Genomic DNA, 23,881 nt, shown 5'->3' with positions numbered 1-23,881 from the left:
TTAGAAGGTATCAAAATAATTGCAGAACTCATTGTCTAGTTCATGTTGCCAAAGGGTTTCGAAAAATGAGGTTCTGCCTTTGAATTGGCCTGCATGATCATTGTGCATGTTGCCGAAGGGTTTCACGCTTTTAAACAAAGTGAGCCAAGCGTTTTGGAAACAATTAATCTTACCATCATGCAACCCATGGTCTTAAACCACTTATTTCTTGAAGGATTAGTTATTTCTCGTGTTTAAATCGAAACACTTGTACTTAACCAAAGAGAACAATGAAAATATCTGTGAATTAGGTCTTATATCATGGCGTCGTGTAAGTATACGGTGTAATTTTAGCTATTCAAACAATTTATATGGAGACTATCATGCATCTATATTATGTGTAGATAGAGCTTTGTGAAGAAGGTTTAATGAATTAAACATCATTTCAACCAGCCCATTGATTATTTAGCAATGCATTATATTTGACTTTGGCAAATCTAAATCATGATCATGAAAAAGCATATGTAAGAAAACTTGTGACAAGCTATATGATGGCAACTATACATGACTTTATATAAGTCACTTTCCCAAGCCATGATCCACCTAAGGAAAACAACTTTCTATCCACATGCATTCATATCTATAGCTATTATCAACACATGCATCACAGACCAGCTTCAAACGGCACTCCGGTCCCCGGAAGCCAAGCGTCTCCGGCCAAGAAATTCCCAACCGTAAACTTCCCTGCCTCGGTGGCACTCGTGATAACCCGAAAACCAGGCCACTTAACCCTACCTCCGGTGGCAGCACCAGCTCCAGTGTTCATGTACTCCCCATAGTAGAGTGTATCCAAACCAAAACTTCCACTCCAAGGAAACCAACCTTGTGGCTCAATCAACCCGTCTAGGTTACTCTTCATTATCACCACCCTTGAGTACTTCTGCCATGGACGACCCAAGTAGGTCCTGAACGAGCCCTGAACGGCTCTCAGGTCCGGCGCTGCCGTTATGCGGCAGTTGTGGATAATAATGCCGGTGTTCTCATTAGGGTCTCTCCGGGATTGTGCCGTCACGGTGTTGATCTGGTTGCTTGATGGCTTTCTGACGTAGATGTTACAGTTTTGAAGGATGGCGGAGGCGTCGCCGAAGATGAAGTCTACGGTGCCGTATATGTTGCAGTCACGGTAGAACTGTCGTTGGGAGTAGACGTACAAGGTGTCTTGGTAGCCTTTGAAGCTGCAGCGGTAGAAGACCGAGTGGTCTGCGCCGGAGCGGAGTGCGACGGCTTGGTGTTTCTGCGGTCCGGCCGTGTTTTCGAACGTCATGTCTTGAGCTATGAAGCCCTCGCCGGAAACACCTGTTGGATAAGGTTATGTGAGATAATGGTGATAAAACCATGCATAGATGTTACTGCATGCACAGATAGCTTCTATAACTACAAATTCACGGTGCAAAGTTGCAGTACCGTATCTTTTTTTTGTTTGAATCGAAATAGAGACAAACATAATTTGAAGACATCATTTGACATTTTGAAGAAAAATATTTAGTAATTAGCTGTAATAAGCATCGACTATCCGAAATTGGATACATTCATACATAGTTATAGCATTTCTTTAAGACGAGTTGATATTATTTGTCCGGTCACATATTGTTATCAAAGATTTGTCTTCATTTTCTCTACAAAAAAATTTGGTTTTCAATTAGTTAGGATGTCTAAATGGGATGTCACCCTAGTATGGATCTGAGAGGTTCAAAAATTAACATCATAGGTTTAATATTTGAAAGGAAATACATACCGAAAGTGGCAGAGCGAAAAGTGGTAGAGCCATCTTGGGCATTTTTATTCCCGGTAACAATGGTTGCATCCATCCCATCTCCGACAAACATCAGCTTCTTCATTGTCTTCTTAACCTCAACATTCTCTTTGTAAACCCCTGCCTTCACGTATATGACAACCCTTTTTGTCCCACTACCACTACTTTTCTTAGCTGCAGCCACAGCTTCAGTTATAGTCTTGTAATTTCCAGAACCATCTTGAGCCACTACTATATCAGCTGACTTTGGTCCAGCGCTCGACTGTAGAAGCTTTCGATCTGAAGCTGAAACCCATGCCGGGAATATGGCATCAGACTTGAGCAATAAGCGTCTGCCCCGTACCTGCTTGCTGAAATGCATAGCCGAGGAAGAAGTAGAAGAAGAAGAAGAAGAAGAAGTACTAGACTCCTTGTGTATCGCAAGTGAATTGCTGAGCAACATAGGCAAGTCTGTGCTTAGCTTGTAGAAGTTTGGGAACGAGGATTGTAAATGAGAATTAGGAATGTTTAGATCGTTGAAACCGTTTTGGCAAGTTTGTTGATTGGCAATGGATGCACTTAGCCATGTAATAGCGTCTAAAGCATTGTTGGAACTCATCGAACGATTGAGCTTGTCAATGGTATCCTCATAGAGTTCCAAGCAATCATTCCACGCCAACTTGGCTCTCTCGTTGTACAATGACTTCGAGTTCACTGCTGATGAAACAAGTCGATGCGCTTTGACGGCTTGATCCATGGTGACTTTGAGAGCTAGATCACGAAATGCAAACCGTTGATCACGAACATCAAGAGTCGATAAGAGGTTGTTGGTAATGTAATGGCTGCAAACTTGAGGGTATGGGGTTTGGCTGCATGATGCTGTTATGGAAACAATGGGTACTACAAGAAAACTTGAAGTAAAGATCGTCAGAATGGCTAAGATCACAAGGCTATCCATCGAGGACCTAGCAATAAGCTTAGGATGTTGTTGTATATAGAACTTGAAGAACCAAATGAGGTTTATATAGCCCAGAATAGTTGGTATTATTGGCTCTCGTGGGGGGTACGTGGGTGGTGTTTTTTCTTTGGGAGGGAAAAGGGGTTTGTGGTTGTGTCTCTGAAAGGAAACTACTTGCAAGCGGCTCACATACGCCATTTGGTTGCCAATATTTATTGATGATTAATTATACATGCATGCTTTACATAAAGAGTGAAAGTAACATATACATAATATTGGTGCATGAGTGCAAGACTCAGCTAATTGAAATCTACGTATTGACTCGTATTTCTCATCAAGTCTTTGTAGTCTTCTGTGTGTCTCCTTTGGAGCTACAGTTGAAGGACGAAGACTGATGATGATTTCGGTAACCAAAATCGTATTTTGTTTCTTCTTTTAGGGTTATTAGAAGACTCGTTAATTATCATTTACTTGTTATTTCGTACTGATCTAGTCAAGATACCAACTGCATATAATTTGGTCTGGATCAAGGTCCAAACTATCATTAGTATTTGTTTGTGATCAAAGTAGAACTTCACTAATGATGAATGAGTTACAATGATTTATGGATTAATACCGGCTATATCATTGGTATATATCTTCGATGTTCTTTTTCGATATTTCTTAGTATTTACTTAACAGTTGTATTATTTTCATCCAAATTTTGGTTTTTGGGTGACCAGAATTAAAGTTTGAGAACTATATTTCATCGAATTAATGAAAACCATAGGTTAAATAAAATGGTTGCATATCGTAATGGGAGATTGGCATGTCATATTGTCATAGCTAGCTAGCAGAGCAAGTAGAAAGCTTCCATTATTTCTAGCTACAATAATGGTTGGGTAGAGAACTTCATAATGATTTTGCTTATACACACGAAAATACTCGTGATATGAGCTAATAGCTTTGGCCTCCTTTAGTTTTCGGATTGGAACTTTTTCCTCTGGTAAAGATCAATCATTTTCAGATGATCACCTACTCTGCCACTTGGATGCTAGGGCTAGCCTCTCAAAACTCAGAAGGGTTCGAATGCAACTCTGGTTTTAGGGTTAATTTAAACATGCACGGTGAGAGATCTGGGATACTGAAAAGAACTTATTAATCAACAAATGCAGTGCAAAATTGAGGTGTATCGCAATCGATTTGATCGACTACTTGTATATATTCTTATTAAGTTAACTATGTACACAAACAAAACTAAATCATAAATTCCTTGCGCGTCTTGTGCGTGTTTAAACTTACTAGATACACAAAATCTCATCCCCTTCTTATAGTTAGGCCAATGCATCCATGGATTGTTATATCATCCCCTTCTTAGTCATATCAGGTTTTCCTGAGATTAAGCATGCAAGAGTCTTATCAGTTGAAGTGCTGGCCAGCTCAAATTGGTCAATTCTAATTCTAGATAGGAATCTCTGTGGGATGCAGGCAACTGTGGTAGCTAGGTTTTCAGTTGACCTTTTCTGGGTTTAAAAAGTTGGTCATATAGAGCTAGAAAAACTTAGAGATCGAAGGCGACACATTTGTCACTTTCTACATAGCCAGGTAGCTACCTAAGGAATTAGGCTTGTGGCTGTGATCTCTCTGGAATCATGATCACATATAACACTATCACAGAGTCAGTTATTAGACCTTTTCTTACTCACCAGTTTAGCTTAGATGTTTATCAGAAAATGGAAACTGGAATATATATGAAGCATATATCCTGAAATCTTGGGTGAAAGTCATTTCAATTTTTCAAAATATTACTAAACACATGTATATGAAAACCATACTCGTATCCATGCCAAACAATTAACCTGAAATGGATCAGAAGCGTTTGTATAAAACTGCAACACGCAATTGGATGCTATATGATTACAATGGAGTGGAAAGGGAAGCATGAGAGAGCAACATGCATGAAGAGGTTTGGCTAGCTCATACAATGAAAGAAGAAAAGGTTTACTCATTTTTTTGGCTCAAAGTTGAAATGAAAAAGTTTGGTTACTTGTAGGAGTAATGTCTATAGACGACTATGTAACCCCAACCTAGCTACAAGGCAAAAGCGATAAGATTTCAACCATGCATAATTGATCTTGGATCGAGTAATTGTTTGTTAATTTCTATCCTAGCTAAAAGGGGACTATCTATCATCCTATTCCTATCTCTCCATTCTGTTCTTTTCAATAATGTACGTAGTATAGTAAGGTCCAGTCTAAAATGTCTAATACACATTTCCAAGTTTGCTCACCACCGTTATTAGGATGGGAATTTCCAAGTTTCTTCTGCTCACCACTAGTTCTCCAAGTTTCTCAAGTTTCTAACTAGCCAGTCTGAAATGATATTCATTATCATTTGGGCTAGATTGGTGCCAGCCCTTTTCCAATAACTTCCAACTTTGGGATACAAATTAGGTATTAGGACCCCTATATGTAATGGGCCTTATCTAGAAAAGAGAGTGCGGCGATGCCATTCTGCCATAGCCAGTGGATTTCGGAAATTCTCGTCCACCACAATTTATTCTTGTCTTCCACTTTTTGTGAGAAATTTGTACACTTTTGCCTTCACATTTGATGATTTTTCTGGCTTTTTGCCATAATTCTATTGGGTTTTAGCCTTTTAGGTAGTGCTACATAATTGCAAACCAAGAAAGTTTGCTTAATACCCTTGCACGGATATCCTTGGTCCTGCTAAAGAAACAATGTCGCAAGCATCTCAGCTTACAAGTTACAACCACCTTCTTCACATCAGGACATCATGATTCGTTTTGGCTAAAGTGCCCAAATCCACTATATATTTGACATGGTGGCACCGAGCATGTATGAACCATCGACGATTGGGGGTAGCCTTCATTCTATTACGTTATGAATAAGTTACGAAGTCACTTAGCTCGATCTAAGAAGGAAGGCTAAAAGCGAAGCCAGCTCTCTAGGTTTCTATCGACGTTGGAGTCAAAGTCTTATTAATGCAAAAGATAATAAAGGACGATGCGAATTAAAAATCCCAGTATCCGTTATTTTTGACAGTATAAATCTTTCCACCATAAGATTATATCTTAAGGTGGTTGAGCATTAATTTTTTATTTTTACCAATAACTATTTAAGTGAACGTTTCACCAAATTAAGTGGCTGTAGTTTAGTGGTGAGAATTCCACGTTGTGGCCGTGGAGACCTGGGCTCGAATCCCAGCAGCCACATTTAGCTTTTTCCTTCCAACTAATCTGGTTACAAAATGTTAAGCACCCGGCCTAATTTGGGCCACATATAAATGGGCCTGATCACGTGAAGGTCGGAGCCCAACATCCATCCTTTTTGTTTTTTCATTTTCTTTTTTTCAAATTATTTCATCTATTATTAACATGCTATAGAAAGAAGCTCAAACAAAGCAACATGTGTGTTTACAGGACATGTTTCCAAGCTTATCACCATGTCCTGATGTCCACCACATATATTGTACAGCAAAAGATAGCCATGAGGTGATGAGAGACGTACATGCAGAGGGGCCATTAGGGTTAGCAGAATTGCTGCAGCATTTGGTGGGTGTGGGCAGAAATCGAGCTAGCTAGCTTGTTATATTTCATTAAGAATCCAGGGACCCCTATTCGATGATTGATGGGTTTAATGAACAGAGCTAGCTGGGATCGAAATGGTTTCTCGTGAACTTTTTCCAGAGGCAAAGATAGCGATGTAGTTCGTCTTTTACCAACAAGACCAAAAACTGTGTCATCTCCTAGCTCGCTTCTAGTATCATCATAATGTTGTCTTCCATGATATAGTTCACGTGGTGGTTCATGTCCCTTAACTAAACTCCATGCCAAAACGACCTACTCGATCGTGATCACTCGTGTATAACTAACAGAAATTAAAACTAACCAAACAAACCCCCTCTCGACGTTTTGCTTCCCATCACTCTCACGCATCTTTAGTAGCCTTCGAATGGCCCTAGGCTTCTCAATAATACCAGTATTGTCTTGATCAGGCCCTTTTTGTTCATATCTATATGTAATTAATTAACCGTGAAAGATATATAAACATGGTAGCAGTCGGTGGAATATTGTACACCTCACCGTATCGGCTGCAAACAAGTGTCGCATTTCGAACACTATAAGACTGATAAAAGAGGGATTTGCTTTGATTGATGCTTGATTAGTTGCATCAATACGGCCTCGTGTAGAAGCATGCTAGTTTAGTTTATACCGTTTGGGATCTTGAACAGGTCATGAACATCAGCTCATAAGATTTGTTGTCTACCTTCTTTGCTCTCCAAGCCATTCCATGCAAGTAAATGTACGCAGGGCCGGCCCTAATCCGAATCAAATGATCGAGCGGCACTAATTCTGGTCCAACATACGTATGGATTTGACATAAGTACGTGTTTGAAATCAAATGCTTTTGAAACTAATTCAACTGCATGCTTCTTTAATCCATGCTTCTTTAATAAGCCGTGAGGGCAGCCGCACCGGCCTTTTTCATAATAGCTTCTAAAACTAAAGAGATGTATTGGTTCTAAACAGAACTCACCGAGGCATTGAGAGTTTGCCTCATAATGGACGATCGATGTATCTTCTTAATATTTGATATCCATGTCTGCTGGTATACATGAGCTTTCAGTATCCCTATATAATCACGAGTCATATTCAAATAAAAGAACTATAAGAACATGAATTATTAGGAAATATTCGAAATAAACTATAGTATTTCTTAGCGGCAGGGAGCTAGACAGATCGATCATTGATTGTTTAATTCCCACGGTTTGTCAAAGAAGCCAGCTTGAGCTGATTACATGTTAGCATTCAGCTCGTACTTGATAGCTAAATTAAAATCAGGGTGTTAGAATATATGACATCTTCCAAATCTTTCATGAAAATAGTGAAAATTGCTGTTCTTGTTTCTTCTTCGAAAAAAAATCATAATTAAACTCATGTTACTAACAAACTGTTTGTGTTAGTTTCGCAAAATACAAAACCCGGAGGAACCAGGAGCCAAAAGTTCCTGGCTGGTACGTCTAGCTTTACCCTAATGTATACTTGATGTGAGAACAAAGTGTTCAACAGTAATCATTCCACCGATTCTGACCGTCCCATATTTTGTTTGTTCGTCATCATCAAAACGGTGAAAGTAGGACACAGAAATGTAAAAGTAACAAACAACACAATGAACACATTACACTGTTGAAGGAAGCAAATTTACAGTCTATCTCTAGCTAGTTTGCCATAATAACTGAATTTTTTGTTTCCGGAAATTTAGAGATGGACTAAAAAAGTGATACAGAATCGTTGATGCTCCCAACAGATGCACTCTTATCTGATCAAAAGTTCAAAACATTCATCAGAGAGGGACTGAGTCAACTCGTTTCCATTACACTAGTGAAATTACAGATGCTTTAGCATAACGCAAAGGAGAGAAAGAAAATGGCCGACCAAATAATAACGGACTGGTCAATAACAGTTCAAAAGTAACAAAAACCACATATACAGGGAAATCTTTAACCATACGTACGTATATACTATTACTACCAAACCTCTTCCACTACTTCAAGCTCAAACTCACTAATCCAAACTGTCAAGAACAACTAATCTTGCAGATTTATCCGCTTTGCGATTGCCCTCAAGCTCATCCGCTCTTCTCCGCCACGCAGTTGACGAGCGCCAGCGCATTACTCGTGACCTTCTTCACTTTCTCGCTCCGCTTCACCACCTCCGACTTCACCGTCCCGTCCGGCACGTCCTGAAACCCGTCCGTACACGTCTCCTGGTCCGTCAGCGCCGCACTCATCCACGTCTGCACGTTGCTCATCTGAAACCTTACCGACCCTTGGCCTGACCCGAGCGTCTTCATCTGGCTGAGCGAGTCGCGTATCTGATCGACCGCATCGTCGAAGTTACTGAAGCAGTCGTGGAGGGCGGCGGCGGACCGGTGGTCGGAGCCGTAGTCGGCGTGACGTGAGAGGTTGGAGACGTAGGCGGCCATGCGCTTGGCATTGGAGAGGCTGACGCCGATGGCGACCTTGGCGAGCTGAGCAGGGCTGCTTTGGACGGCGTTGGCGTAGCGGGAGAGGGAGGTGTAGCAGAGCTCGGGGTAGAGGGTGGTGCCGCAGCTGGTGCGGATAAAATCAGAGTCGTTATTGGAGGGGGCGGGGGCGGGGAATCCGACGGCTGAGGGTGAGCGGAGGAGGAGGAAGGAGATGAGGAGTGAGAATGAGGTGAGGGAGAGAAGGTTTTCCATGGTTTTGGTGTGTTGAGAGAAAATGTAAGATTAATGTTAATCTCTAGTTTGCTGCTTGTGATAGTTGTAGCGGGTTTATATAGGCACACTTTCAATAGTGTATTTCTTTTTCTTTTTTATTTTTTTATTTAGATTCTCTTATTGTAATTGAACACTTTGGTGGTTTCACATTCCACATATTCGGTTGAGAAACTTCAAATTTATCCACAAAATGATGTGGATTATTATTGTAATTGAAAGTGAACGAGAGATGATAGACACTACACACTTTCAAACTAAATTAACCCAAGAAGCTAGCCGCCGGTGATTTGAGTAGAAAGCAAGACAACTATTAAACCGGTTGGCCAACAATCATCTAGCAGAATCTTACATTCTACAACATCTCTGGTGCCAACAACAACTCGTGTTGCACAATTTTTTCACTTTTTGTTTTGTTTATAAACAAAAGTTTATTGTTATTATAGTGAACACTACAATATCATTCACATAGAAAAGTCACTCTCAATTCTCTCAAGTCCATTATAGTGAACACTAGAATATCATTCACATAGAAAAGTTCTTATTATAGCTTCTAAGTCCCTTTGGGTAGATAGAAAACTCGATTTATAAAAAATAAAATAAAAATCCATAGTAATGCTTTTGTTTCAAAATTCTACACTTACCGAACACACATGGATATGGATTAGAGCAAAGAAAGAAAACTTTAACAACAATCTTTCTACGATTGAAATGTGAAGAAAAAAAGTTTTCTTGATTGTAACGAATGCAACAACTAATTCATGACGTTCTATATATATATATATATATATATATTATTTTAGTGGATAAATGTGAGAATCTAACAATAAAAGAAGTTTCAAATTTCTTCCAAGTTCATGACACCAATATAATAGCACAAATTCTTTTTGATGAAAATATAATAGCACAATTATTGGCTTGCACTACAAGTAAATATCAGTTTACAAACTCAAATTAAGGCACAGTTACGGACCAAACAATATCGATCTAAATCATTTATGAAAATGTTATTGGTAAACAGCAATATCAATTAGGACCAAATAATCAGGGTGGTGTGCCGTTACTACTAGCAAGACCATTAACGATCGCGAGCGCATTACTCATCATCTTCTTCACCATCTCAGCCTTGTTAACTACCTCCGTCTTGATCGGGCCGTCCTCAACGTCCTCAAATCCATCCGTACACGTCTCGGCGTCCGTAAGCGCTGCACTTATCCACGTCTGGACGTTGCTCAGCTGAAACCTAACTGACCCGGTTCCCGACCCCAGCGTCTTCATCTGATCGAGGGACTCTCTAATCTCTTCGAAGGCGTCTCCGAAGTTGCTGAAGCAGTCCCGAAGAGCCCCGGCGACTTTAGGGTCGGCTTGTGCGGAGAGGCTTGTTAGGAGAATCATGGTGTGTCTGGAACTTCTTAGACTCACGGCGATGGCTGCCTTCGCAAGCCGGGTGAGGTTTGATTGGACGTTGTTGGTGAAAGGTGAGAGGGAGGAGTAGCAGAGGTCGGGGTATAGGGTGGTGTTACAGCTTGTGCGGATGAAATTTGCAGGGTCGGCGGTTGGAAATGGGACTCCGACGGCTGAGGTTGGATGGAGGAAGAGAAGGCAGATGAAAGGGAGGACTAGGAGGAGGAGGCATTGAGTGTTTTTCATGGCTATCAAATTTGTTTCGATGTTTGAGGGTTTCCGGGTTTACTGTTCAGATTTCTTTGTGTTTGTAGGGTTTAAGTAGGCTCATGACACAGACTCTATTCCCTTCCGAACAAGGAAATAGATAGAGATGGAAAAGGAAAGCTATGCTCCTCTTAATGAATTAGGAATAGTTTCCTTCTAATTTGACTAAAGTTATATATGTACAAGACATTCAACTTTTATATTCCGTAAAATCACCGTAACATTTTAGCAAGATTTCAATGAATTTACTATTTCATATAGAGTCATTAGAGTGATATGAAAATAGATTTACTACATCGCAATCAAGTTCGAACTTTAACTAAATATTCTGCTATCTTATGCGTGATTTTGTTTACTTATTATCAAGTTATTTTATAGAAGATGCTTAATCAAGTACTTTTTTCGGTTCTTTTTCACATCAAATAGTGGAGAGTGACACTTAGATCGAGTTAGAACAATGAGAACACAAAGCAAGGGCCGCCCAAATTGCATAGTCTCATGGATTGTGGCAGGTGGTGCATAGACATATATAACATTAGTGGTGCACTGAGAAAACGACGGTTAGTGGATGCCGACCGACGTCGTCAACGGCACCAAAAGAAGCATCTCCATCATAGCTACTGTATTAGCTCACCGTTTTAATTCTTGAGGCGGTTGATTCATGATGGGCATGTTAGTTAGGACTTGTGACTTGTGAGTATTGGGACCTTTTCCTAGTAGAACAAATTTTTCTATAGTTTACGAGGCCACTAAGTAGAACTATTGCCAAAGCGTGCAACTTTAGCGTCAAGCTTTTAGCATAGTGGGTCACGAAATCATTTTTAAGCCATTGATGCCCATCCACCTATATGATGAGTTGTGCAAGTAACCTGCATGCCCTAAATTCAATCCTTCTAGCTTGGCATGCCTTAGTTCAACATCAGTATAAGCAAAACCAAAATAGCTAACCTCTTAGTCTCCACCATCACTATATCTCATGTATGTATGTCGACATTGGTCCAAAACTTAAAGTGCTTCTAGAAAATTAGATCTTTTACTTGTAGTTTTTACGGCAACCATAACCAATTAACCATAAACTATCTATGATAAAAACCCAACTTTAAAACCATATATATTTGCGCAGAAAACATAAGAATCAAGGCCTAAAGTTAGCAGAGGATCATGCCCCGGTTTTTCTGTTATCCCTTAGCCCTAACTAATTGCAAAGCTGTTGGGAGTAGATATGATTGAATCACGAGCTCATCGCCGTAATTGACTCGAAGCCAAGTAAAACTAGGAGGCAAAACTAAACCCCCAACCACTTCAGCTCGTGTAAAAAGTTCGAAATGAGTTAGCTAGACGGGGCCGGGCAGATTTTCTAGGTTTAAATTAAGTTGATGTTATTTTCAAAAGGGGAAACATGCTCATCATGGAAAATCCGTAGATTTTGTTCTCAAATTAAGTTTTGAACCAGAAATTTAAAACGATGATTCCATCCAGAAAGACTGTCTTCCGCTTTCTCTCAGATAGGTTATTATGCAGAAATGGCCCTACCCCAACCATCATTAGCCCTAATTCAGCTGCGTTAAATATGGAGAGTTTGTCATGAGTAATTATTCTCTGTACCCGGAACACTATGTGGCACTGCCAGGTGTTGTACCCGGCCAATCATATAACTCAGATTCATGTGGGGACCAGCACAGGGTGGAAAAAAAAAGGAAAAGTAATTAAATACACCAATCAGAAATAAGGACAAAACACGTGGACCAATGAAATTAAATAGGAACATAAAACAGGTGGTGTTCCGGGTACAAATAATAATTTCCCGTCATCCTGAGTAAACAAACATATGGCTAAAGATACCAAGTCATTATCCAGATTGTACTCAATTGAAGGACTTGAAAACCTAGAACAAATCCAGGATGCAGCATCATGCCTGCAAATAATAGGAAAACAAACTTACTCAAACATTGTATTTTTTCATCTTTTTGGTATCGAATTTGATTATTGAATTACAAGCAGCTGGAATATTATAAATCATGTACTATGATCTGATTTGGAGCTAGCAAGCTAGCATGTTTGAAGTAATTAGTGATGTGTTTTAGTAGTGCCTTGACATCAGGAATGATTTCGGGAACATTATGTATGCATGTGAAAGCTCTAGTCCTCATCATATATCGTTTTCAAAGTTGTAACCTCAGATCCAAGCAACGATAGGGTTTAGGGTACTGTTTTCGTCTTGATTTAAGCTCGAGTTTGGATGCACACAGACAAAACTCGAAGCAACTATATATGGAAGACACCCTTGTATATGAACTGAGCCATATCGCTTCATCAGATAGAACTATTGCGACTAGAAACTAGAACGAACAATGGCGGACCTAGGATTTTAGATTGGAGTGGGCTGAAATTTTTTTCTTTAATTTTTTAATTTTTTCTTCTTCTATATTTTACATATCACATTTTAGATTAAAAATATATATTAAATAATCACGTAGTTAACTGATCATTAAAAAATCAATATTATAACATTTTATAGAAATTCGATAACAAAAGCTAAATATAAAAGAACATACATACTCAAATTGAACCCTACGCTCTTGAATAGAAGCAAAATCTAATAACTAAGCACACAATCACCGCTCTAACAATACAGTAAACGAGTGTATAATTCTTAAACCTAACAGGACGGAAAAACACAATCTAATAACTATGAATTAAACGTTGGTACTATTACAACTGTATATCTATATATATATATATATACACACACACATCATTAGCATTAGTCATCTATAATAAAGTAAGCAAACAATTAAGATTAGAATTAGAATATCAATATAAATACAGTGTGACGGGATGATGAGATATTGAGACTATCAAAGCATTAATCAATTGAGATTTGAGATGATGGGATATTTGGGACTAAATTTGATCAAGACATTAATCAATTGAGATTTGAGAACTAGGTCATATGACACATACAAGACTCCAAGAGGATGACCGATATAACTAAGAATCATACTGACAAATTAAAGAGAGAAAGCTTGGCACGTGGCTTAGAATTAGCAAGCAAACAATTGAGATTATAATTAAAATATCAATAGAAATACAGTGCGATGGGATGATGGGATATTGAGACTATCAAGGCATTAATCAATTGAGATTTGAGAACTAGGTCATATGACACGTACAAGACCCTCCAAGAGGATAAGAGAATGACCGATATAACTAAGAATCATACTTACAGATTAAAGAGAGAAAACTTAGCACTTGGCTTAGTTGCTTTGGCAGAAGAGAATGTAGATGTATATAACGACAAAGAAAAAGAAATAAAGAGAAGAAAGTTGACCTAAAATATACTAAATGAGCAACTGCTTTTAATAAAATAAACAATATATATGTAATCAGATAAAAAAAAATCATATGAACTAAGTTCAATTACATAAAGAAATTTGGGGTGGGTTGGTTTTCATAATTCAAATTTTTTTAATTATAAATATACAACAAAACAATGTTTTCTTAAAATTTGGGATGAGCTATAACTCACTGTAGCCCGTGTGTAGGTATGCCTTTAAGAACGAAGTTACTATTAAACTTGAGCTGTGGGTTTCTGAGTTTCCCTTTCCTTTTCTCTATAGGACTGCTGATAGCCTAGTCTATTGGTCAAGGATCTGTTAGGCCAGAGGTGTGTTTGGGCCAACAGTGAAGACATGAAGTTGGTTTTGTTGGGTTAAGCCTAATAGAGCTCAATTATGACACCTCAGAATCTCAGATGTCTTGTCAAAATTTTTCTTTCACACTATTTATGAGACACTGACATTGTCTGTGACCTTTGCTTGTTTTTAACATGGGCTGCATTTATTCAACTCACTACTATCTGCATTGAAGCCCAATTTGGCTAATTTGTTGACGCCAGTCTTACCTATTCCCAGTTTGTTGCCTGTTCTAATTTCTATGCAGACTATAATTATATCTTTCTTTTCGGTTCCCTTCCCTCCTTCCCTTAGGCAGCAAACTTCTAATTTACCCATTTGGATTCTACCTCATTCTGCAAAGTTAACCCAATAAAGCCTCTGAGTTGACATATTTACTAATACTATTGCAGTAGGAGCATTTTTAGTGAGAATCTTTAAGTTAAGGATTAATTGATAATTTATTGGTTTATGGTTTAAAATACCTATTTTTCTATCACATATTAACATCTCGTCTATTCATTTTTAGGTTTATATGAATAGATCAGTCATACAAATCTCTTGCACTAGCAGTCTAGCACACATAATGACTTGCCATTTCACGTCGGACAAAATCCAAGGCCCAGAAAATCGTACCAACTGTCTTCTTCTCGCGCTAAGGATTTACCCAAACAATATGTTCCTTTACTCCACAGTTTTACTAATCCCAGAATTCTGGGGGCACCATATTTATTTCCCATAGGTGCCTTTACCCATTTGGACCACACATAGTCTCATACATCCTTAGTACCAAAAAACCTACCTTTTAATTTCCTGCAACTACTACTAGAGACTCACATGCATGCCTCAGCCTCAATCCCATTCCCTTGTTCCCATTTACACCATTTCACCGGTCAACATATCTCTGACCCTCCCAGAAAAGCATTCCTTTCCCTTCTCCCATATAATCCATCGGAAATCGGAATGTACCGATATACAATTCCTCTCATGTGACTCTTTCTGGGCCCCCAAGCCCATCACATCTTCCACGTGTAGCCCATCAACTCGTGAATGGACCATCCCCCCACCTCTAATCCACCGTCGATCATAAATTTTCCGGTGATTATAATCATACCAAACACATTCCAACACCGTTTTCCCCAACCCCGGCCCAGAACGACCGCATTGGAATCCGAGCATAATCCAGTCGCATCAGCCACGTGTTTCTCCCTCATTGGATGTGGCTCTGGAATCCAATGACGTCTTTTTTAAAATTTTTTTCTTATAAAGAACCCCCGAGGCTGGTCACTGCTTTGCTCTATCCTTCACCGGCAAAAACGAGAGAAAAAAAATGGCGCGAAATGGCCTTTGCTTACCGGGAAATGTTCCCGCATTTCGCGCAACACTCGTCCTCTCGCTGCTCCTGCTTCTCCAGCCAATCAGCGCCGGCCACGACTACCACGACGCCCTCCGCAAGAGCATCCTCTTCTTCGAAGGCCAGCGCTCCGGCAAGCTCCCGCCCGATCAACGCCTCAAATGGCGCCGCGACTCCGCATTGCACGACGGCTCCACCGCCGGCGTAAGCTACTCTCCCTCCCTCATCTAATACATTCAAAGTTGCTTTCATCAAAAAGGGTTGTGTACTCAAAAAGTTGTGTGTTAAACTGCTAATATTTTAGATTTTAGACTCACATTTTGTTTGTTTTTCAGGTAGACTTAACCGGGGGCTACTACGACGCCGGCGACAACGTGAAGTTCGGGTTTCCGATGGCGTTCACGACCACTCTGCTGGCGTGGAGCATTATAGACTTCGGGCGGGTCATGGGGACGGAGCAGAGGAACGCCGTCAAGGCCTTACGGTGGGGGACAGACTACCTTCTGAAGGCGACGGCGGTTCCCGGCGTCGTCTTCGTCCAAGTCGGCGACCCTTACTCCGACCATAACTGCTGGGAGAGGCCCGAAGACATGGACACACGCCGCACGGTGTACAAAATCGACCACAACAACCCGGGATCCGACGTGGCAGGCGAAACCGCCGCCGCGCTCGCCGCTGCCTCCATCGTTTTCAGGTCACGTGACCCCGCTTACTCGAGACTGCTTCTCAATCGAGCCGTTAGGGTATGTCACTGTCACACTGATTCAATGGCTTTAATTTTTTTTAACCTCGGTTGGGTAAATAGTGAAACTGACCGTTGATACTGTCCCCCTAGGTTTTCGAGTTCGCTGATACCCACCGCGGCGCGTACAGCTCCAGCCTCAAAAACGCCGTGTGCCCTTTTTACTGCGACGTCAACGGCTTCCAGGTTAGTACTCACGTACAGTTCTGATATTAACTCCTGGCCGTTGGATTTGTTTTAGGGTTAATTTAACATGCGTGTATGTGCAGGATGAGTTATTGTGGGGAGCAGCGTGGTTGCACAAGGCGTCGAGGAGGCGGCAGTACAGAGAATACATAGTGAGAAACGAGGTCGTTTTGAGAGCTGGAGATACCATTAACGAGTTTGGTTGGGATAACAAGCATGCTGGGATTAATATTCTCATTTCTAAGGTAATTAAGCTAATCCCTACCTTAGTTTGTTAATATAATCCACTCTTAATCATTGTCTCGATTCGGGTTCTTGGTTCTTTTTGTCCTTATGTTTTTGTTTGGAATGTGACAACTGTTATTTACTAATCGTATTTAGCTAGATCTTATAACTTTGTTATGTTTTGGGCTTCACGTGAATATATAATACGAGTAGACATGCTATCCGAATGTTCATTTTTGGCAATGGCCGTGACACTTTTGTATGATTTTCTTTGCATAGGGTGCACCATATAGTATAGTATTTTGGACCCAACTTGATATTAGATTAGAGAATAGAGATGCTTAATGATTTGTTTTCAACTGTGGTGTACATCATAGTTGTGTCTGTCCGTACATCCAAGATCAATGGGAATAATATCTGAGATGTGTGCTAAGTTTAAATAAACAAAGGAAAAAGATGGTCAGGATTAGCTAGGTGGTGTAAAGCTCAAAAATGATGATAATATAGTCTACAAAATTGATGGAAACGGTTCATGAATCTTGGTGATTCAACATGTTCGTGAACCGAGATTTAGGAATGTATTTCGTGTAACTTTGTTGAGGTAAAACTTCACTGATCATGTTCATATACTTGGTTAAAAGTTTGGTTAAGGCTCTTGTGATAATCCGAGATTCAAGAATGTGTTTCGTGTAACTTTGTTGAAGTAAAACTTCACTAGTTTCTGTTCGTAAAATTGGTTAAAGGTATCTTGTTAGAACCGGATTGGCCTTAGAATCAGGCTTTCTGGATTGTCCATGGATTTTGGCTTTGTGTTGTCGTTTCAATCAGAAAAAGCAGAGTGTTGCTCCAGGTCTCGAGCTCCATCTTTAGGTCTGGTTCTCTCGTGGGTCCTTAAAATAAGTGAGAGTCACTGCTACCTGCATGTGCTTAAAGTCTGGGAACGACGATGGGGTTCGTCTCCCATACCTTATATACTCATTCACTCTCTCTACCCCATTCTTTCTTCAAAAAGAAAGCTTTTCCCAAACTGAGTGTGATCCCCTTGTTAAGGGCTTTTCACTACCACGACGACGACGTTTCAATATTCCGCAATATCTTGTTTATATATCTGAAATTCCTGAACTGGTGTAAGAACATTATTGAGTTATAAAAAATAAGAATATCTTGATTCATGAATATGAATTTCATTGGGTAATGTACTGATACATATTTTTCTGGGTTTTATAAATATTGTTTGGCAGGAAGTGCTTATGGGAAAAGCAGATTATTTCGAATCTTTCAAGCAAAATGCAGATGGATTTATATGCTCTGTTTTGCCTGGACTTGCCCATACCCAAGTCCAATATTCTCCAGGTATATTTTCAGCTTTTTTTTTCCCCTTATTTTCTAAAATACAGAATTAGAATTAGGGTTTGCTTCTTTCTCAAAACAAGAAAAATAAGAATCAGGGTTTGCTTTACTTGCTGTATAATTTTTCTGATTAATAATTAGGGTTCTTTGATTTGAAGGTGGTTTGATCTTCAAGCCTGGAGGGAGTAACATGCAGCATGTAACTTCGCTCTCGTTCCTACTTTTGACTTATTCCAACTATCTAAGCCACGCCAATAAGAACGTGCCGTGTGGCATGACCTCCGCCTCCCCGGCCTTCCTCAAACAATTGGCTAAACGCCAGGTAACTTTATTATAACCCACCAACATCCAATGAAACCCTACAAAGACTAGATAGTGCTAAGGCTACTATTCCCTGGTTCTCATTAATTCATGCAATCATGGACCACTTCTCCATCAGACAAATTAACGGCTAGATTTTTTCCTTGTCTCACCTTACCTTAACTCACTGCCACATTGTACTTTTGCACACACACAAAATCTGTGAAGATTGTCCACACTATTGAAGGACCTATATGCTCAAGCATCCAAGGACAGGGGTGGTTATGAAATTATGTTCAAGTATCAGGAAAGTATTGTAATTTTTGAACTTGTGCGCAGGTGGATTACATTTTGGGTGACAATCCATTAAGAATGTCTTACATGGTTGGATATGGGCCGCGTTACCCGCAGAGGATTCACCACAGGGGCAGCTCACTTCCATCGGTGCAGGCCCATCCGGCCCGTATCGGATGCAAAGCCGGTTCTCGCTATTTTATGAGTCCAAATCCAAACCCGAATAAACTAGTTGGGGCGGTTGTCGGCGGACCCAATAGCTCGGATGCATTTCCAGACTCGAGGCCTTACTTTCAAGAGTCTGAGCCCACGACGTACATAAATGCGCCGCTTGTGGGCCTACTTTCGTATTTTGCAGCCCATTACTGATTCTCAAAGTGTAAACAGTGAATGAGAATTTGTAGTGGTGCGCCAATAGTCACCCACCAATCCCCCACTCTACCAATTGTTGTTACTATGGAAAGTTCTAAATTTCTAATTGTTAAGAAAGAAAATGGCCCAAGCTTAGTTATGGAATTTAGTCTCAAAAGCCCTACTGTTGTTGCTTTTGAAAGGTTCTGGTTGTAACATAATTTCTATCAATGAAGAAAGAAAATGGGCCAAGCCTAGATGTGGAATTTAGTCTCCTTGTTTGATCAAACAATTTACTTGGTCTTTCGAGAACCAAATACCAAAATTGAACTGATGTAGATTGAAAGCAGAAATAACCGAGAGAGGGAGTCTATTTTCCTAACATGTGTGTGCATGAGAGGAGTGTCCTAGCGAGGTCACCGCATCAACCACAAAGTTCACATCCCTAAGGACATGCCGGTCGGAGATTTGTTCAAAAAGATTAGCAATGATGTGGATATCCCTGATTAGAAATTTCGCAAGTCTTGTTGAAGGTTTGCAAGTCTTGTTAAACCAATCAATAACCAGCTTGGAGTCACCTTCTATAAGAATTTCAAAGCAGTTATACTGGATAGCCTTTGAGAAAAGACCATCCTTGAGCTAGACCGCTACATTCAGCAACGCACAGAAATGGTGCAGGTGACATACTTCATAGGATTCACATGCTTGTTTCCACCGGGAGTCGATTCAATTTGAGCCGTAATCTTTCGTCATGTCCTCATCAAATCCGAAATCTCACGAGAAGCTGTTCGAGGGTGTTCGTAATTCGGCTACGGGAATTCATACGGTGTCCAGCAACCCCCATCCTGCTCAATATCATGACAATTGCATCTCTATGCTCGCTGCTCCGCCGTATCATCATTTCCCTCCTCCGATCCCCGAGCCCTGGAAATCCGGCATCTGTGGCTGCTTCTCCGATATGAACAGCTGTAACTCTAAATCTCCTGCTCCCTTCGATCTCCTGCTTCGAATTCTCCGATATGACACTAATTCCTTGTATGCATTTGTACAGGCTGCTTAACATTCTTCTGTCCATGCATTACTTTTGGCCAGATTGCTGAGATCGTAGATAAAGGCTCTATATGTAAGCACGTAAAAATTGATCTTCTTTCAAAGTTTCTTGCATACATGCATGGCTTTTCTTACACAATGAATAAAGATTTGATTTTGGGGACATGTATATATGTTTTACGTAGCTTGCGCGGTAAGTGGAGTAATTTACACGGCGATATATTGTTTGACTGGTTGTGCTTGCATCTATTCCTGCTTGTATCGTTCCAAACTGAGGCACCAGTATTATTTGGAGGAGAAACCTTGTTATGATTGTTTTGTTCATTTCTTCTGCGAGTCCTGCGCCTTGTGCCAGGAGTACCGTGAACTCCAAAGTCGCGGTTTCAACATGGCCATCGGTACGTCATTTTGTAACCCTTTGCTCCTTACCGTATAACTAAGCTAATGAAGTGCTTTGATTTTTTTAAGTCGATGTCTTTTTCAGGATGGCAAGGAAATACGGATGGGAGGAACTATGATATGGCAATGGCTCCAGCCCCCCCAACGGTGGAGGGAGGCATGAGTCGGATATAAATGAATGAATGTGGTATACATTATCCATGGTAAACAAGAGGTAATATCTTTCAAGCTTTGGACAACTAACGTCGAACTATTATTTTGTTATGATAGTTATATATCTGTGATGAAATAGTTTTTATTGGTGAATTAAAAATTCTACAAAAATGTTAACGTATGAGATAATAAAATGATTCTATACGGTGATCGAATAACAATCTAACAAAATGACAATATATGAAATAATCGGACGTTCACTTTTCTATTACGTGACAAATTGGAAATATGCGTTCGTTTCTGAATTCCAACTTCAATTGCTGCTTGGGGAGGTCGTGAATAGACCCATTCCAAACTTTTTTCCCTATCTTGAATCGCCCAATTTCATATTTCTCAGCCTTTCTCTAACTTCTTGTCTCCATTTTATTGTATTCAAATAATGTAATGGCTTGATGTAAACTACAATCTTCCCACATCTCATATGGCATAAAGCGCGTAGTCAACTATAGGTGGCCGGCAGTCTCCCCTTACCTAAACTTCGATCATTAGCCATTTGAATAAGATAAAGTAGTTGGCCAACTTGGTCGTGCTTCATACGACTATAAATTCTTCTTCGTCTATCTCATTTATTTACAAAGAGTTGAAGATACAGCAGGCTGCTTCAAACCTTTCTCTTATCTTGTAAATCTTCTCCTCATCATCATGTCCTCATCAAAGGCGAGTTCTTACGAGAAGTTCTCCGATGCTCCGGCAACGGGTATTCCGGTGAACTCCAGCGACCCCTACTATAGTCATCCTGCTCATGATAACTCCCACATGCCAGCAGATGCTCCTCCATATCATCATCATCTCCATGCTCGAGCCCCCGAGCCTTGGAAATCTGGCCTCCTTGACTGCTTCTCCGATCCCAAAAGCTGTAATTATACCTCACAACCTACTCCAATCCATCTTTGTAATTAATTTGCTCGAAACTAATTTTTCGTGTATGTAATGCACAGGCTGCCTAACATTTTGGTGTCCTTGCGTCACCTTTGGCCAGATTGCTGAGATTGTGGATAAAGGCTCTACATGTAAGCACCAGCTTCCTCTGATCCTTCTGTATCTTTTTGTTTTCCCTTACTTGCTAGACAGATATCATTGAGATCTAATCGTGTTCTACAAATGTAGCTTGTGGTGCAAGTGGAGCATTGTATGCGTTGATAGCTTTTGTGACTGGTTGTTCTTGCATCTATTCTTGCTTCTACCGCTCGAAAATGAGGCAGCAGTATTCTTTGGAAGAGAGCCCTTGTGGTGATTGTTTGGTTCACTGCTTCTGCGAGGCCTGCGCCTTGTGCCAGGAGTATCGTGAGCTCGAAAGTCGCGGTTTCAACATGTCCATTGGTACGTCGTTTTGTAAATCTCTTTCCAAATTCTTAACTTGGTCATTTTCATTCTAATGAGAACTTTTACATTGATTTTCTAGTTGATAATGTTAGTTCACTGCTAATTACCACGTACGTTGTTACCGACGTATTCTCACACAACATAAAAGAAGAGAGTAAAAAAATCGATCAAAACATATGCATGGTGTTCAAGTTCAACCATATATCTATCTAATTGTCAAATAAAATGGACGACTTAGAAAATCTAGAGTTTATATAATAATTAGAGAGGTGTACATGCAAGAAAATTAAAAAGTAGTAAAGAAACTAAGAAAAGTAGATCCATATATGAATTTGAATTCTATATTACAATGTTTTTCGATCTATCATTGACTCTTAGATTAATTAGCGTTAATGGTCTAAATGTTCTAATTCTTGAATGAATTGTTTCAGGATGGCATGGAAATATGGATGCAAGGAACCACCAAGTGGCAATGGGCTCGGTGCCCCCCATGGTGGAGGGAGGCATGAGTCGAAATAAATGAGAATAAGAAGATTTATGCTGGGACTATCGATCTGTACTTGGTTTTTTCTTTTGGAGTTGAAGTTGTGAATTTATTTGATGTAATATACGGGCGTGGAAATATAGATGCATGGGAGGAACTATGAAATGGCAATGGTTCCAATGAGTCGGAAATAAGTGAATGTGATACAATTAAGTTTACGTTATCCATTGTAAACAAGATTATACTTTTGTACCATATATATTATCATCGAATTGAAATCAGTTTGATAGGTTTAATTTAATAAACTCTTAATTGGTATCAAGGCTTAAGCCACTGGTTCCACCAAACCTTTCTTCAAGTCTTCCTTAATAGTTTAAATTTATATTTATTTGTAAACATCACACCAAAAAAGAAAAATAGTTTCTACATACATACTCTAATGTCAAAATGGTTAATATATCATAGGTTTGGCTGCTGTATATACATATGTATATACTGTATAACATACATCAAGTCGTGAATCGTCGGATATATAGTAGAAAAGTCCATACTACTATGACTACTGTCACAGTTCTAAAGCTCAATCGCCAGTCCAATTAATCTCCTTATCAGAGTAGCACACACGCAAAGATACAGAGCCACGCAGGCGTTTGTGTCACATGACTGATGCGGCCAAGGAGTGAAAAATCGAGAATTTCACCTATATTTCGGTGAAATTTTTGTTTTTCTCGCTTAGCGATAATATCTTCACATACCTTCTAAGTTTCGTGCGATATTTTAGATATATCGCAATATTTCGTGAAATTTGCGATACTTTGGCGAAATATGAGGAAATTTCACAGCCCAAGTACCAACATTGGCCCAAATTGGTTTCAATGACAATTATCACGTAGCCCAAGTACCAACAACATTGGCCCAAATTAGTTTCAATGACAATTATCACGCAGCCCAAGTACCAACTTTGGCCCAAATTGGTTCAAAAATCGTAGAAAAAGGCAAACTATGCCTCCAACATGAATTGAACTTTGGTTGTGGTAATGAAACCAATATGCCCCAACCATACCTGTTGGGTGAGGATTTCGTAATACCAAAGATTAAAATCTCTACGATATATCCGATATCTTTTTTTTTAAGGACCGATATATTTAGAGGGGTAAATATCTTATCTTCCACCGTATCTCCGATATTTCTCCGATACTGTCAAATATCTCTGATATTTCTCTGATATTAGGAAATATCTTCGATATTTAGGATATTTATGATATATCTTCGATAT

At 39.8% G+C, this 23,881-nt stretch overlaps 6 protein-coding genes and 1 non-coding gene across 7 annotated transcripts; 4 read left to right on the top strand and 3 right to left on the bottom strand.

Annotated features, from left to right (window-relative positions):
• Positions 1–412: 412 nt before the first annotated feature.
• Positions 413–2,744, bottom strand: LOC101302349 (probable pectinesterase/pectinesterase inhibitor 6-like). Its single transcript, XM_004297414.1, has 2 exons — positions 1,775–2,744; positions 413–1,335 (listed from the first exon to the last, which is right to left on the bottom strand). Exons 1-2 carry the CDS (start codon positions 2,727–2,729, stop codon positions 644–646), a joined length of 1,647 nt encoding a protein of 548 aa, XP_004297462.1. The 5' UTR covers positions 2,730–2,744; the 3' UTR covers positions 413–643.
• Positions 2,745–5,871: 3,127 nt separating this feature from the next.
• Positions 5,872–5,943, top strand: TRNAH-GUG. Its single transcript has one exon. It is a non-coding gene; the product is annotated as a tRNA-His (tRNA).
• A 2,038-nt stretch (positions 5,944–7,981) lies between these two features.
• LOC101301770 (21 kDa protein-like) lies at positions 7,982–9,024 on the bottom strand. Its single transcript, XM_004297412.1, has one exon. The coding sequence runs from the start codon at positions 8,969–8,971 to the stop codon at positions 8,360–8,362; it is 612 nt and encodes a 203-aa protein (XP_004297460.1). The 5' UTR covers positions 8,972–9,024; the 3' UTR covers positions 7,982–8,359.
• Positions 9,025–9,859: 835 nt separating this feature from the next.
• LOC101302061 (21 kDa protein-like) lies at positions 9,860–10,722 on the bottom strand. Its single transcript, XM_004297413.1, has one exon. The coding sequence runs from the start codon at positions 10,637–10,639 to the stop codon at positions 10,034–10,036; it is 606 nt and encodes a 201-aa protein (XP_004297461.1). The 5' UTR covers positions 10,640–10,722; the 3' UTR covers positions 9,860–10,033.
• Positions 10,723–15,639: 4,917 nt separating this feature from the next.
• On the top strand, positions 15,640–19,406 carry LOC101301481 (endoglucanase 8-like). The gene is made up of 7 exons (XM_004297411.1): positions 15,640–15,892; positions 16,024–16,431; positions 16,524–16,616; positions 16,700–16,861; positions 18,083–18,194; positions 18,350–18,513; positions 18,831–19,406. Exons 1-7 carry the CDS (start codon positions 15,665–15,667, stop codon positions 19,152–19,154), a joined length of 1,491 nt encoding a protein of 496 aa, XP_004297459.1. The 5' UTR covers positions 15,640–15,664; the 3' UTR covers positions 19,155–19,406.
• Positions 19,407–19,887: 481 nt separating this feature from the next.
• On the top strand, positions 19,888–20,759 carry LOC101306426 (protein PLANT CADMIUM RESISTANCE 2-like). Its single transcript, XM_004298464.1, has 4 exons — positions 19,888–20,104; positions 20,188–20,259; positions 20,372–20,584; positions 20,671–20,759. Exons 1-4 carry the CDS (start codon positions 19,888–19,890, stop codon positions 20,757–20,759), a joined length of 591 nt encoding a protein of 196 aa, XP_004298512.1.
• A 617-nt stretch (positions 20,760–21,376) lies between these two features.
• Positions 21,377–22,946, top strand: LOC101301187 (protein PLANT CADMIUM RESISTANCE 2-like). Its single transcript, XM_004297410.1, has 4 exons — positions 21,377–21,654; positions 21,737–21,808; positions 21,906–22,118; positions 22,553–22,946. The coding sequence occupies exons 1-4, from the start codon at positions 21,441–21,443 to the stop codon at positions 22,642–22,644; spliced, it is 591 nt and encodes a 196-aa protein (XP_004297458.1). The 5' UTR covers positions 21,377–21,440; the 3' UTR covers positions 22,645–22,946.
• Positions 22,947–23,881: the final 935 nt, after the last annotated feature.

Source organism: Fragaria vesca, linkage group LG4 (assembly GCF_000184155.1).
Source record: "Fragaria vesca subsp. vesca linkage group LG4, FraVesHawaii_1.0, whole genome shotgun sequence".
NCBI lineage: Eukaryota > Viridiplantae > Streptophyta > Magnoliopsida > Rosales > Rosaceae > Fragaria > Fragaria vesca.
Note: the sequence above shows the minus strand (reverse complement) of the source record. Positions and strands in the feature narration are given on the sequence as shown.

Coding starts and splice junctions, on each gene's coding strand:
- LOC101301187 (XM_004297410.1), top strand. CDS start 21,441: ATGTCCTCATCAAAGGCGAGTTCTTACGAGAAGTTCTCCGATGCTCCG. Junction 21,809..21,905: donor TGTGGATAAAGGCTCTACAT/GTAAGCACCAGC, acceptor CTACAAATGTAG/CTTGTGGTGCAAGTGGAGCA. Junction 22,119..22,552: donor CGGTTTCAACATGTCCATTG/GTACGTCGTTTT, acceptor GAATTGTTTCAG/GATGGCATGGAAATATGGAT.
- LOC101301770 (XM_004297412.1), bottom strand. CDS start 8,971: ATGGAAAACCTTCTCTCCCTCACCTCATTCTCACTCCTCATCTCCTTC.
- LOC101301481 (XM_004297411.1), top strand. CDS start 15,665: ATGGCGCGAAATGGCCTTTGCTTACCGGGAAATGTTCCCGCATTTCGC. Junction 15,893..16,023: donor ACGACGGCTCCACCGCCGGC/GTAAGCTACTCT, acceptor TTTGTTTTTCAG/GTAGACTTAACCGGGGGCTA. Junction 16,617..16,699: donor GCGACGTCAACGGCTTCCAG/GTTAGTACTCAC, acceptor GTGTATGTGCAG/GATGAGTTATTGTGGGGAGC.
- LOC101302061 (XM_004297413.1), bottom strand. CDS start 10,639: ATGAAAAACACTCAATGCCTCCTCCTCCTAGTCCTCCCTTTCATCTGC.
- LOC101302349 (XM_004297414.1), bottom strand. CDS start 2,729: ATGGATAGCCTTGTGATCTTAGCCATTCTGACGATCTTTACTTCAAGT. Junction 1,336..1,774: donor TTTTCGCTCTGCCACTTTCG/GTATGTATTTCC, acceptor CTTATCCAACAG/GTGTTTCCGGCGAGGGCTTC.
- LOC101306426 (XM_004298464.1), top strand. CDS start 19,888: ATGTCCTCATCAAATCCGAAATCTCACGAGAAGCTGTTCGAGGGTGTT. Junction 20,105..20,187: donor CTTCTCCGATATGAACAGCT/GTAACTCTAAAT, acceptor GCATTTGTACAG/GCTGCTTAACATTCTTCTGT. Junction 20,260..20,371: donor CGTAGATAAAGGCTCTATAT/GTAAGCACGTAA, acceptor TGTTTTACGTAG/CTTGCGCGGTAAGTGGAGTA.